A 15118-nucleotide genomic window follows, 5' to 3' on the forward strand; every position below is an offset into this window, starting at 1 on the left:
TTAAGTTTTTCCTTTTAGAGGTTGAACATTTTATGGCCCCTAGTAAAGGCAATATGCAATATATACCTGTTTGTGGCAATTTTTTAATTTGGTTGAGTAATGTTGTTATTCCTATAGTTATTACGATTTCAAGTGATTTCATGGAGAGAAATAAAAATATGGACTTTAAAGTGATCTTTAGTTTCCTTTTCAGACTTTGGACACCACTTTTCACTATGAAAAGTGTTTTATGTTCCTGTTGAAGTGAAAAGCTTGAAATACAAGGCCTTTTGAGACTCTTCGAGGCAGGTGATGATAAAAAAAAAGAACGAAAACAAAAATGATCGTGCACAAACAAGAGAAATAATGTACACATGACTTAAAAAGTGTAAGATGTATCCAAAGGAGAGTCAGAGAAAAAGATTAGGACAGGAAAGAACTGTATTTATGTTAAAACTGTGAGTCTTTAAGGGTACAGAGTATCCTTACTCAACTTGTACCCCAGTGTGTAGTACAAGGCTTGGTACACAGCTGGCAATCAACAAATGTTCGCTACATTTTAAATGAATTAAAATTCATTCATGGGGGCGGAAGTTTACAAAGTAGAGCCTGAGTCGCGTTGTATCTAAGAAGACAGAGGAAGTAAAGATTTGGAGTTTTCTGTATTCTACCCCTTTTTAGTGCGTATCTGAATGGATGTCGCATATTCATTACTTCCTAATTAACCGAGTTCTGCCAATTTACACAGCTTTCTCGGAAACGGTTTCACTCCCCACAGTCACCCGGTGGCGCCATCTTCCGGAGCTGTGAGGAAACCGCGGTCCTAACACTGCCACCATCCGTCGTCATTCTTTATGGCGCTCTTCCTCGTCGCTTTTCGGAGGCTCTCTGGACGCATGCGCCCTAGACGCGACGCTAGCCTATGTGAGACTACAATTCCCAGAAGACCGTGCCAAAGGAAAAAAAAATCCCGTGATCGAGGGGAGACACGAAGGCTCGCGAGAGAACGAGGTTCAGGCGGCTGCGCGCAGCGGGTGGAGGGAGGCTGGAGAGAGTGAGGACGAAGAGGAGGAGGTGCACTCCCACAATACCAGGCGGGAGGGCGGTAGGCGGTTTGTATCCGGGCTGTGAGGTGCTCGGAGCCTCGGCGGACCTTGCTGCCTCTGTCTCTTTAACGCGAGAGGAAGCGATGCAGAGGGGTGGAAAATGGCAGAGCTGCAGATGTTACTAGAGGAGGAGATCCCGTCTGGCAAGAGGGCGCTGATAGAGAGTTACCAGAACCTGACCCGGGTGGCGGACTACTGTGAAAACAACTACATACAGGTGAGCAGCGCGGGCGGCCGGCGGGCGCTGCTGGCCGGGTGGAGGAGCCGCCGCGGCCGCCCGAGTGACCAGCCCGCTGGGCGGGGTGGGGAACTGCCCTAACCTCAGCGGCTGCCCCGGCCCGGCCGAGGAGGGAGCAAGTGGCCCGGCTGAGGGAGTCGGGCTGCGATACAGGAAGTGGCGGTGGTGGTTGAAACCCGTGGAAGAGGAGAGAGAAAATGGGCGAGGGAGCCGGGAGCCCGCCGCTGCCGCCGCCGGCGCCCCCCTGCCGTCCGCCTCCCCGCGGGCTCGGCCCCCGGAGTCGCGCTGCCCGCCGGCAGCTCCCGTTCGCCGGGCTTGTGTCCCGGAGCCCCCAGCTGCCGCCGCGCCGCCGCCGCGCCCCGAGAGGGGTCTGGGACCCGGAGAGTGAGAGGAGAGGAAAGGGCAGGGACGAGGCGCAGGGAGAAGCCGCAGAAGGGAGAGGAAAACCGGGGTGTGTGTCGGCGGAGGGTGGGGTGGGGGCGATTATGTCAGTTCAACCCAGAGGGTGTGTCTTTTATTTATTTATTTTTTTAAAAAAATTTGTCGTGAGTCACATTACAGAGACCTCCCGGAGGAGAGGAGGAAGCGGGTGTGGGGAGTGAGGGAGGGCGTTTGTGAGAAGTTAATCTTAAAATTCCTTTAATTGAAGGTTTGTAAATTTGCCTGCCTGTCCGTTTTCAAGTCGGGTTCCCCCCCCCCCATCATTTTCACTTCCTCCCCCACCATGATGTATTCTAGGGGTTGTTAGGGCTATGGTTAATGATAAAACACGAATTATTAACTACTTGGGGAATTGTCTTAAACGCTCTCTCTTCCCCCAAAAGTTCTTGAACTGTAGCCTTTATAAGTAACTTAAAATAGAATGGTGTCATCGCCGTTGCTTATTTTCTGAGGTTTCTGTCTATCCAACCGAAGTAAACGTGTAGAATATGAATCCAAATAGATTAATGAACATATGTATGTAGCCTTTGAACTACAACGTAAGATATCTGTTGTCGTAAATCAGAAAATTCTTGGGACCTTAACAGATGCTTTTTTGTTCATTTTTGTTTTAATGATTGGAAGTGAAGTGTGTGTGGTAGTTTTGTAGATCTTTAACTGTGTAAACCAACAGTTTGCAGTAGAAGCAAATAAAATAGCAGAGCCTTTTGTATCAATATAATGACACCAAAAATGGGCTTGTTATTGGTAAGGCAAGACCAAAACTCGCTTTGAAAGGTTAGGGTTATTGCAATTCAGAACAAAATTATTTATAGAAATGCCTCCCATGTGATTATCATTTTTAAGAACCAGTAATGTGTGTGTTGGTAAATGCTTCTCGTCTTTATTTTTAGAGGGAGATACTGTTTTCAGAGTATTTTGAATATTTCTCAATTTCCATATTAGTAACATTGTATCTTCAGTAGCACTACTAGGAATTTATCTTCATAATTTTTTTCAAGCTTTTTCTTTAGGAATTCTGATAAGTAAACTTGTTGAATGTCTGCCATGTCTACTGTATTACTTGTTTTTGCAAACTTTATATTTAGCCTTTTAAAAAGCATTTTAAAATCTAGTAGAAATGTGGACATAGTTTGCAAATAGAAAATTGATCTTGTAGTTTATCAGTATTAAAAATATGCAACTTTTATTCAACTTAACATGAAAAGCCTTGGAATTGAGGAGAACCTTAATTTGCTGAAAGTTTTACCAAGATTTTGAAAGTCAAAGGGAGAGCATAGGAAGTTAAATTGCCCTCATTCCAGAAAAGTCATTTCTTCTCTTTAGAAGTCAGCAGATAAGTACTTCATAAGGGGGTGGCTCCTTTTTGTTTTGCATGTTGAGAAATCTGACAAGTATATGGTGTGGTAACTGCTATGTGTTGGCAACAGTTAGCAACTGTAAACATGTTTTAACCTGTGTGTTTACTATTTCTTTTTCAGATAGTTATATGCTGTAATGCTTTTTTCCCCCCCTCCCTGACCCCATCCTTTCCCCCTCCTGTCACCGTCATATAATTTTGAAGCACTTTAAAAATTCATTGCTAATATGGGTATTAAGATAAGTCTTATTTCTCATGTAGTCTCTCATTTAAAAAAATATTAACACCGTAGTGCCAAGAGCCATTGTTACTGGTCCCAAGTTTTTTCTTTTTCTTTTTGTTTTTTTTTTGAGGCAAGGCCTCGCTCTGTTGCCCAGGCTAGAGTGCAGTGATGTGACCATAGCTCACTGCAGCCTCAAACTCCTGAGTTCAAGTGATCATCCTGCCTCAGCCTCCCAAGTAGGTGGGACTACAGGTGTTCACCACCATCCCTGGCTTATTTTTAAATTTTTTGTAGAGATGGTGTCTCGCCATGTTGCTCAGGCTGGTTTTGAATGCCTGTCCTCTGTCCTTCCACCTTGACCTCCCAGAGTGCCTTCATTATAGCCATGAGGCACCGTGCCCAGCCCCAAGTTTTCTTTTGGTGGTCTTAAAGGTGACACCAGTGAGGTATTCTGATCTTACTGAAAAAAAAAAAAAATGAGATCCACACATAGGCATGATTATCTCAATATGCTAGTAATGTTTAAAGTTTGGGCTGCATGATCCAGGCCACGAGTTGCCTTCCCAAGGAGCTCAGACAGAGTCAGGCTCAGACAAGCTCAGAAAATGATGTGGAGGTTGATGTGGTAGGTGGTGCCACTAAGTTTGTTATGAATGTGTAATGAATAGTACTAGAAATAGCCACTTGAGTGTCTACTGAGATCTTTCCATATCCTTTTCGTGAACTTTATTGGGTTATAACTAATACCCTTCATAAATATACCTCGTCTCAGGGAAAGTATGCAGTCACTTGTCTTTTGAGAATTTCTTTATACCGAAGGTGAGTTATGTTACTGCTTAGGTGATTTTTATCCTGAGAATTCAGTTTTCATTTTGTTGTTTTCCTACAGTTTGAAAGCGCAGTCCGGTTTAGCTAAGGTGTTTAATTGAGTTCTTTTGGCTGTACTGCATTTGAGTCCTTGGAGCAGTTTATTAGCTCTTTGGGTCCTGTTGACTTTATTAAATTATGTTACTCACAAGAAAACTTCTCAGAAGATTCCACTAGCTTAAGAAGGACAGGTTTTAAAAGTTGTTGTGGGGTAAATCATATTAAAAATAGAAAGTGTTTTTATGTAAGACCTCTATGTAGACATTTGGAAAAAAGGTCTTTTTGCTTTTTCCGTCTTTTGTTTGATATGACCAGATTGAATTTTTTGGTGGATTATGGCAAGGACAGTCACCCCTTAATTTGAACACACTTATTCATCATCTAGTCAGTTCTCTCTGCTCTACTTTAGGGGTCCACACTGGCTTTGTTATGGGAACTGTTTGGGGGAACAGGAAAGAAAGCTAAATGAAAAGGAGTAGAAACTGCTTAAGGAAGGTTTCTCAGGATGCAGATTGCTAGGATAGCAAAGTCTTCCATACAGATTAACTTTTAAATTTAATTTTTCTTTTTCTTTCTTGAATTCCACGAACAAGAGCTTCATTTGTGTTATCAAGCATGTTCTACATTCTGGAAGTATAAAGAGGACATCATCACAGTTTGTTACCGTGAGCTACATAGTTTAACTTGCTTTACTCCTCCCATGACATTTGCTCAGTTATACACATTTGATCTTGGAAGGCAGGTAATTTTTGAGCAGGAGTATGTTGGAGTAGGTAAAAGGTAACATTTCTGGTACTGTACTGTTTATGCCAGTTTATAAACTGTGTCACAATTATGATCTCTGATTTTTCCTTTTTTTTGAGTAACGGATGAACAGTCTGAGGTTCAGAGATGTTAAATGTCTACTATGAAGTTCAATAGCTTGTATGAGACAGTGCCTGGAATCAAACCGAGGTTTTCTGATTCCAAATCCTAAATTCCTTTTAATAAATCCCGAACAGGGTGCTTAACTGCAACACAGGGGATAAGTATATATGAGGAAATTTGGACTCAGAAAAGTTAAATAAATTTTGTTTTGTCTTATAGCTAGTAATTGGCAGTGAGGATTTCTGTCTTACTCTGGCAGACTCCACAGGCTATGCTCTTTCCGTATTATGTTGTTTCCACACGAATGAATCTGGATCTCAAGACTTGTTTAGGAATGTCACGGAATAAATAGAATAGGCTTTTGTTGGGCAAGTCTGGGAACCTAATAACTCTTTTACCATTGTTTCTTTTGAAAAGCATTCTGAGTTTCAAGTTGTGAATATAAGCAGAGGTGTGTTTATAATTTAGGGACTTTACTGTATCACCTCAGATTATAGTAGTAGTTTTGGCACTTGAGTATCTTTATCCAAAATGCTAGGGATCGGAAGTGTTTTGGATTTCAGATTTGTTTTGGATTCTGGAATATTTGCATTATATACTTACCAGTTGAGCATCCCTAGTCTGAAAATATGAAATTGGAAATGTTCCAGTGAACATTTCCTTTGAGTGTCTTGTTGGCACTCAGAAAGTTTTGAATTCTGGAACATTTTGAATTTCAGATTAGGGATACTGAGCGTGTATAGTAATCATAGGCTAGTATTTCACTGAGCTCTCTGGATCCTTTTCTGTGCATCCTTGCCTGTTTTTTTTGTTTTTTTTTTTTAATTCTTATTCATTGTTATAATTGTGGTAAGTAATTTTGTAGAAGAATTAGTAGAGGTTAACAAAAAATGTCTTGAAATATTTTGGGTAGATCTGATTCAGTACAAACCAGATTTGAGGAAAGAGTCAAAAATCATTGAGGATATTTAAGGTAGACTGGAATGGTTAGAATTCTTAGAATTGCACTTTGAAGTTTGAGTAAAGCAGTGGCTAGTAAAGTTAGAGATATAGGTTGGAAATGTAAAGAATTAAACAAGTTAGATAATTTTATGGAAGATCCTCAGTTAATTGATAAATTAACCCATACCATGTTGCAACGTGTTTATTAATGATGTCAAGGTTGATACTGGGCTGGGTAGAGGAGGATCTGACCTAGCATATCTGTTCTTCTGAAAGTCCATATTACAGAATGTCATATTAGTTTTTGCTAGTACTTTAAAAGAAAATACTGAGTATTTTTAGGACTATATATTATTTGAAAGTTTGCATTAAAACTGTCCTCTCTCTTTTTTCTTTTGTAACTTTAATACTAATAAGAGCTTCACATAGTGTATTTCCATCTGGTCCTGGTGTGTTTAGATCCTCAGTTTTAGCATGCTTCTGTCTTTTGGAGAGTTTTTCTAGAAAATTGTTGTAATAATCCCTTAGGATACTTTCTAATTCCTCTTTTAGGCTTCTGCTTTCTCCAGTTGATTCTGATAACTGAGGAATGCTAACAGTCCTGTGGAAAAGAGATATTTGGGCAATTGTGGATATGCTCTGTGGCTATTTACAGTAACCATATTTATCTTCAGTCAAATTATGTCTTAAGGATTCAACATTTATGAGTGGATTAATAAAATGTGGTATATGTATACCATGGAATTCTACTCAGCCACAAAAACAATGGTGATCTAGCACCTCTTGTATTATCCTGGATAGAGCTGGAGCCCATCCTACTAAGTGAAGTATAACAAGAATGGAAAAACCAGCACCACATGTACTCACCATCAAATTGGTATTAACTGATGAACACTTGAGTGCATATATAGTAACAACATTCATCTGGTGTCAGGCAGATGGGAGGAGGGCAGGAGGAGATGGGTATATTCATACTTAATGCGTGCGGTGAGCACCATCTGGGGGATGGACACGCTTGAAGCTCTGACTCAGGTTGGGCAAGGACACTATATGTAACCTTTGTACCCCCCGTAATATGCTGAAATAAAAATAATTAAAAAAAAAAGAATTCAACGTTTGTGAGTTAACAGTCAAGATTATATTAGCCAAAAAGGAAGACTGCTAATATAGGGAAAAGAGGTCCAATCAAACATTAGGAGATAATGGAGATGTAATTCTATAAAATCCATGAAAATAATGTTGGTAAGGGTAAAAAGAAGGAAAAAAATAATAGTTAAATGATAATTTTGAAGCTTTTAAAAAGTTTTGATTGGAGGGTTATATTTTTTCTAATGTCTTTTGTTGTAATATTTATTGAAGTTATGGCTTGATTTTAGAAGAAATAATAGTCAAACTCCAGAACTATATACTTTTTAGATCTTAATATTTAACAAGACACTATGGTACAAAATAAGAGATTTTTAAAAACAGTGCATCATTGAAAAGATAAGACACTGGGAAAAGAGCAATTATTGGATTTTGTTTTTAAAGGAAATAGCTGACTTGATCATCTCAACAGTAAACATCCATTCCTTAGAGACTCAGTGTTTGTTTTTAAGTGCTTGATGTTGACTACTCTGTGTCAACCCAAGTTAAGTATTCTTAACCTTGGATCTACTCATTTTCTCCATTTACAAAATAAAACTTTCTCAGAAATAGTTGGTAGTGAACCAGCGTTTGTGAAGAAAATCTGAAAGCCAAACACACAAAACATCCTAAGGAAGATAATGTGTACAGGTTGAGCATCCCAAATCTGATATCTGAAATCTCCAAAATCTGAAATTTTTTGAGTGCCAACATGATGCCACAAGTGGAAAATTTCACACCTGACCTCATATTATAGATTACAGTGAAAACTTTGTTTCATACACAAAATTATTAAAAATATTGCAAAAAATTTCCCTCAGGCTATGTTTATAAGGTATATATGAAACATAAATGCATTCTGTGTTTAGACTTGGGTCCCATCCCCAAGATATCTCATTATGTATATGTAAATAATCCAAACTCTGGAAAAATCTGCATCAGAAACACTTTTGGTCCCTAGGATTTCGGATAAGAAATACTCAACCTGTATTTTTTTTTTTTAATGGAACGCTTCACAAATTTGCGTGTCATCCTTGTGCAGGGGCCATGCTAATCTTCTCTGTATCATTCCAATTTTAGTATATGTGCTGCCGGAGCGAGCACTCAACCTGTATTTGTGATCAAATGGATTCTGATTTTGATATGCATCTGTACTTAACAAGTTCCTTACATGTAGATGTTCAGCAAATGTTTGTGTAATTGAGTTTTATGTTAACTAAAGAATATTGGTAGGAACATCTCAAGTAAAGCTTACGGTATAAGGAAACTAATTTAAATCTTACTATACTAATTATTAGCATAGTAATTGAAAAAACTCATTTTGGAAAATTTCACGCATATTCAGAAATGGAAATAATAGTATAATCAACCCTGTATGTTCATTGCCTAGCTTTAACAATTATCAACTCATGGCTAGTCTTTTATCTGGTTTCCTCTCATATCTCCTCACCATTAGTGCGAAACACATCTTTGACAGATCATTTCATTCATAGATAGTTCAGTATGTATCTCTAAAAAAAGATAAAAGATGTCAGTTATCTTCTATAACTTTTATATGTGGGGAAAAAAGTTAGTGACTATTAATCCAATGTATTTGTGAGAAAAAGGAATAGAGAGCTTTAAAGTAGATAATATATTTTTAATTTACAGCTAATTTTGTTAGTGATTCCTGACATAGGTTGATTAAAATATAGCTGTATTATTTGCTTCATAATGGAATTTTAAAAAATTGAGGTGTAATTGATATGATATAAAGTAAATCATTTTAAAGTTTATGATTCAGTGGTATTTAGTGCCTTCACAGTGTTGTCCAACTACCACCTCCATCTGGTTCCAAACATTTTCATCACCCCCGAAGAAAACCTTGGATCTGTTAAGCAGTTAGTCCCCATTTTCCTCTCCTCTTGCTCCCCGGTACTTGTTATCCACCAATTTGCTTTCTGTGTCTTTGGATTTACCTATTCTATACATTTTAACAAGTGTGTATGTGGGCTTTGTGGCTGGGTTCTTTTCACTTACATTAAGCGTGATGTTTTCGAGGGTCATTGTCTTCATAGCGTGTATCAGTACTTCATTCCTTTTTACGGATAAAAAATATTCCGTCGTATGTATATAACACATCTTGTTTGTACATTCATCTAGTGATGGACCATTGGGTTGTTTCTACCTTTTGGCTGTTGTGAATAGTATTGCTATGAACATCATTCATCTATAAATATTTGAGGGCTTGTTTTCAAATCTTTTGAGTATATATACCTAGGAGTGGTTCATGATGATATTTTGTTGTGGAATACATAATTGTCTGAGTTTCTAGTTAGATAATTTTGAATTTCTACCACTGTACTGCGTTGTATGAAGGAATCCCAGGCATGAACATATACTTAGAATTTCACTGTTCATTGATAGAAATTAAGCCTTGGAAACTAATTTTTCACTTTATATAAAAGTGTAATTTTTCCCTTGATTACCAAAGTAATATTAGATATGTTAAATATACAAATTTTAAACTTTTTAGTACTATATGGCTTAGATAGTACAAGTCCTTTGTAATATCACAATTATGAACAGCCTTTAGCGAATATATTTATTTTTCATGCTGTACGATAAATACGTTAAAAATATGCTTATTCTTTATGCTTTATAATTAATAAAGTCATATTATTTACACTATGGCAGAAAGTATTTCGGCCATAGTATATTTTGAAAACCAAAAACAATTTTAGTACTATGAAATTATCCAATTATTAAATCAAGTGTGACATTATATTCTTACTCAGAATTTAGATGAAACAGTATGCAAGATTTATAGTTGGATGTTCTCAGGGGCTTTCAATTGGGGCCAATTTTTATTTATCTGCTTGAAACTTAAAGGGAACAAAAATACTGTGTCAATGAAGAAATATGTTATTGAAAAACTTTAACTTAGCTTTAATTCATTCATTTCCTGAGTGCTTTGTAATGAATTCCTGTTAATAATTTCTACATGCTGTGATAAAATCGTGTTTGGTAAATTTTATTTTTCCTTCTGTGGAAAGGCAAGTGTGGAACTTTTTCAGAACTCATTCTGCATTATGTAGAAAAAGGTGCTTCTTAGTTCAGATATTAGCAACCTAAGACTTATAATAACAAATACTTATTCTAAGAAGGCAGTGTAGGGGAGGGAGTACATGGGTGTCATTTTATAATCGTGGTTATCACTCAAAAGTGGCCCTCAACATAGCTTGGCAGTCCCACTGTATTTTCCTTGTCAGTTTATTCTTCCACTCACCATAAACTATTTTAAATTTTCTCTTCCCTTATGAAATCTGACTCTTTACTTTCTTGTCTTTTATTTCACAGAGTAAACAGACTTTTCATCATGTAAGACCTATAATTTCTTACCACTACATCTCCAAACCTACTGGCATCCTTGCTCATCATATTCTCCTTTTTTTATGATGGAAAAGTATCCTTCCTCCTAGCTAAAGTCAGTCCTTTCTTCTTTGTTTTTTTTTTTTTTGAGACAGAGTCTCACTTTGTTGCCCAGGCTAGAGTGAGTGCCAAGGCGTCAGCCTAGCTCACAGCAACCTCACACTCCTGGGCTTAAGCGATCCTACTGCCTCAGCCTCCCGAGTAGCTGGGACTACAGGCATGTGCCACCATGCCCGGCTAATATTTTTTGCTATATATATTTTTAGTTGTCCAGATAATTTCTTTCTATTTTTAGTAGAGACGGGGTCTCACTCAGGCTGGTCTCGAACTCCTGACCTTCTAGCGATCCACCCGCCTCGGCCTCCCAGAGTGCTAGGATTACAGGCGTGAGCCACCGCGCCCGGCCTCAGTCCTTTCTTCTTTGCTCTGGCTTCCATCCTCTCTCGCTTCTTCAGAAACCTTATACTTTTTATGTCTTTATTCCTTCTCGCTTTACTGAATTTGTATAGTCAGAACCAAAACATTTCAAGTGTCTCCCATATTAGAATACTCCCCTTTAACTTCATATACCTATCTAGTAACTGATCTTTCCTTTATGACTTAACTAGTTTTGTTAAAACTATTGTTGACATCTTCCTCCATCTCTTACTTTGCATTCACTCTTTAACCTGTTATAACTAGTTTGTCATCTCCATTGCTCCATGAAGTTATGCTAATAACCTCCATGTTGCAAAATTCATTGAACACTTTTTAGTTCTCATCTAGCTTGTCTTCTCAGCATCATTTCTCATAGTTTATCATTCTCTCTTTTTTTTTTTTGAGAAGTTAATCCTATGGCTTCTATGATTCCTTTCTTGCCTGCTTTTCCTATTACTCTCTGCTCCTTATTTTCCTTTGCCATTAAGTATTAAAGTGGCTTTGTATAGGCTCCTTTCTACATATGTCACCTCAGGCTGTTTGATTTATTCCCATCTGAGTCTCAGATTAGATCTTTCTTCCACTGAGGTTTAGATCCATACATCTAATAACCTGCTTGACACCTCTTCTTGTTTGGAATATAGACATGTCAGACTTAAGATGCTAGAAACTGAACTCATTGCCTCCCACCAAAACTTTACTACTATTCACTCACTAGAAACTTGGGCATCCATCCTGACTCCTCCATTATTCCCTGCATCTGTGCCCGTGCCCCCTATCCCAGAAGTAGTAATTTATCTGTAACAGGTCCTGTTGACTATTCATCTTAAATGACTCTTAAATTTGTCTGTCTCCATTATACTTCCCCATTGCAGAGCATTCATTATCAGTTGCTTAGACGAGTGCTGTAGCTTCCTAACTGCCCTCTTTTCATCACCACATATCCCCCTCTGATCCATTATCCACACTGTAGCTCCTGTGTACTTCATGTCACTCCCTGCTTAAAAATCCTTCAGTAGCCAGGCATAGTGGCTTGTATCTGTAGTCCCAGCTATTCTAGAGGCTGAGGTGGGAGGATCCCTTGAGGCCAGAAGTTTGAGAATAGCAACATACCAAGGCCCCTTCTCTAAAAAATTAGCCAGACATGGTGGTGTGTGCCTGTAGTCCCAGCTACTTGGGAGGCTGGGGTGGGAGGATCACTTAAGCCCAAGAGTTGGAGGCTGCAGTGAGCTATGATGGAGTCACTGTGTTCCAGCCTGGGTGACAGAGTGAGACCTTGTCTCTCTTTTTTTTTGTTTTTTGAGGCAGGGTCTCAAATAAATTTCTATCATTTGTAAGTTACTCACTCTATAGTAGCATAAATGGACTAAGACATAACACAATCTTTCAGTGAGGCCTAAGAAGCCCTATATAGTATAGCTTCTGTCTTTCTAGTCTTGCCACATCCGTGCCATTGACTTCATCTTGCTGGTTATGTTGGCCTTCTTTCGGTTTTTGAAATCTCATTCTTACCTGCATTTGCAAATGTTGTTCTCCTTGATTAGAACACTCATTCCTCTCGGTCTGAATATTACGTATTTGTTAGATCCTTGTAATTCACGTGAAAGGTTACTGTATTTATTTGTACATTCGTTCTTCATTTGATAAAAATCCTTTGATTACTTATTATGTGTCAGGTACTATTCTAGTTCCCAGAGAGATAATAGAGAACAAAGCATGGTCCCTACCCATAGGGAGTTTTCGTTATAAAGATGTGGGGACAGACAGTAAACACCAAAAAATAAGACTATATTTAGATATGGAGAAGTTCCATTTAGAAAATTAAATGGACAGAGATGGGATACAGAGAAGTGAGATTGGGAAGGAGGACTTCTTAAGCTGGGGAGGTTAGGAAATGATACTCTGTGGAGGTGACTTTTGAGTTGATATTGGGAGGTTAGAGAAGTGTCTTCCATGTAGATGTCTAAGGAAAAGGAAGTACAGAGGCTCTGAGATGGGAAAAATTTTTCTAAGGGTAAAGTGGCTGGAGGGTAGGTAGTTAGTGAGAGGGAGACTGGCAGGAGAGAAGTTGGAGAGATTACTGGGGTCAGATTACCTAAAGCATTGTAGGCCAGGGAAATATGTTAGATTTTATTCTAAGTGTAATGGAGTTATCATTGGAGTACTTGATTTACTTTTTAAAGAATCACTCAGGCTACTGAGTGGAAATAGATGAAATGGAATAAATGAAGGGGAAGCAAGAGCAGAATCAACCAGCAGGGAGGGTATGTGCAATAAGTAGAGGGTATGATAGTGAAGAATTAGATCAGTGGGATATTTTTAAGGCAGAGCTGAATGAGCCCTGTTAGTGACTTGGGTGTTGGGTATGAGATAGAGGAATCTAAGGATGATTCCTAGCTTAAATTTTTTTCCTAAACATGTGGGTAGATGGTGGCAGATGGTCAGGCAGGGGTGGGGTGGGGGGAGGATAGCAAAAGTTATGTTTTGTACATGTTAAGTATGAGATACCAATTAGACAGCTGGATGGACAGATAGTCCAGGTAGCTATTCTGAAGCTCAGGGAAGAGTCAAGAGTTAGAGATCAACATTTAGGAGTCATGATAGAATAGGTCAGTACTGTTCAATAGAGATATAATATGAGCCACATATTAATATAATGAAAAATTTTTCTCTTAGCCACATTAAGAAAAAAGTGGAAAAAAAAACAGGTTGAAAGTAATTTTTTTTTTTTAGAGAAATGAGGTCTTTCTATGTTGCTCAGGCTGGCTTTGAACTCCTGGGCTCAAGCAGTCCTCCTGCCTCAGCCTCACTAGTAACTACAGATGTGTGCATCTGTAGCTGGCTGAAATTAGTTTTAATAATATATTTTATTTAACACAGTACATCTAAAATACAATCATTTTAATAAGCAGTCAGCATAATACACTTGTGCATTGCTTAACACCAAGGATAGATTCTGTGAAATACGTTATTAGACGATTTCATTGTGCGAACATCTTAAACAAACGTAGATGGTATAACGTATTACTCCTGTGCTACAAACCTGTACAGCATTTTAGTGTACTGAGTACTGTAGGCAACTGTCATACAATGGTATTTGTGTATCAAAATATATAAAAGGTACAGTACAAACATGGTATTATATTTTTATGGGATCACCATTGTATATGTGGTCCTTCGTTGACTAAAACATTATGCAGCACATGACTGTAGTTTATTAATGGGATATTTTGCATTCTTTTTTTTTTCATTGTACTCCTTGGAATCTGATGTGTATTTTATATTTATAGCGCATCTAAATTGAGACATGGGTAGTGAAAAACTGGTAGGATTAATGGATGGGAAGTTCTGTAGTAGCAAAGGATAGTTGGAACCAAGGTAAAGTAATCTGTACAGGTAGAAGTTGGGTGTTTAGAGTTGTGGGATTTTTGAAATCTAGATTGGAAATGGCATAATGATCTTGGGAGATTTAGACTGTGGTGAAATAAAAATGGAAGAAAAAAGTGACTAAGAGCTTGCAAGGGTTTTGGGTGAGTTATCTGAAGTGAATGTTGCCATTGCTAAAAGTAATGATAGGAATAATAGTGGTTAGTGAGCAAGATGCTACAGTCTTTATTTAAGGAGTGGAGTGACGAGGATTTTGGTAGATGACAGTGAAAAGGAGGTTCCTTCCTTAGAGACCTTTTCCCTGTCCCACCAGGCCAGTTTATACTCTGTTAAATGCTTCCATACACTCCTATATATTTCCTCTGCAGTGCTCATTACACCTGTTTGATGCTCACTTGATTCCGGTCTCCAAGAAAGCAGGACCAAGTTTGTCTTATTTCCATATTGCTAGTGCCTGCCCAATGCCTGGCACATAAGCTCTGAAAAGTTTACATGAACTTTACAAGTGTCTGGAGGTTTGGTTCTAGTCTTTATTCTGTTATGAATTAATTGTGTCTTAACCATCCTTTAACTTTGTTTTCTCTTCTATAAAAGGATGAGTTTGAACTAGATTTTGTCCAGAGTGACAGTTCTGATGGTTTTTAGTAGAGTTTGTTTCTGTGACTTACAGGTCTACAATTCTGATGTTTTTCAGTAGTTGTTTTCTGAGTTCTTTGATTTCCTCTAAAAAATATCTTTGCTTTATTTAATAGTTA

At 38.2% G+C, this 15118-nt stretch overlaps 1 protein-coding gene and 1 non-coding gene across 17 annotated transcripts in view; one reads left to right on the forward strand and one right to left on the reverse strand.

Moving 5' to 3' along the window:
• The first annotated feature begins 967 nt into the window (after window positions 1-967).
• LOC123625117 (abl interactor 1) overlaps window positions 968-15118 on the forward strand; it is a 104691-nt gene continuing 90540 nt past the window's right edge. For all 16 annotated transcript variants that reach the window (XM_045533411.1, XM_045533420.1, XM_045533331.1 and 13 more), the window contains exon 1: window positions 968-1302. In XM_045533411.1, the coding sequence (XP_045389367.1) occupies window positions 1186-1302 (117 nt within the window). In that variant the 5' untranslated portion in view covers window positions 968-1185. The remainder of the gene's footprint in view (window positions 1303-15118) is intronic.
• Window positions 8146-8252, reverse strand: LOC123631097. The gene has a single exon (XR_006732973.1). It is a non-coding gene; the product is annotated as a U6 spliceosomal RNA (small nuclear RNA).

Source organism: Lemur catta, chromosome 1 (genome assembly GCF_020740605.2).
Source record: "Lemur catta isolate mLemCat1 chromosome 1, mLemCat1.pri, whole genome shotgun sequence".
In the NCBI taxonomy this organism is placed as follows: Eukaryota; Metazoa; Chordata; class Mammalia; order Primates; family Lemuridae; genus Lemur; species Lemur catta.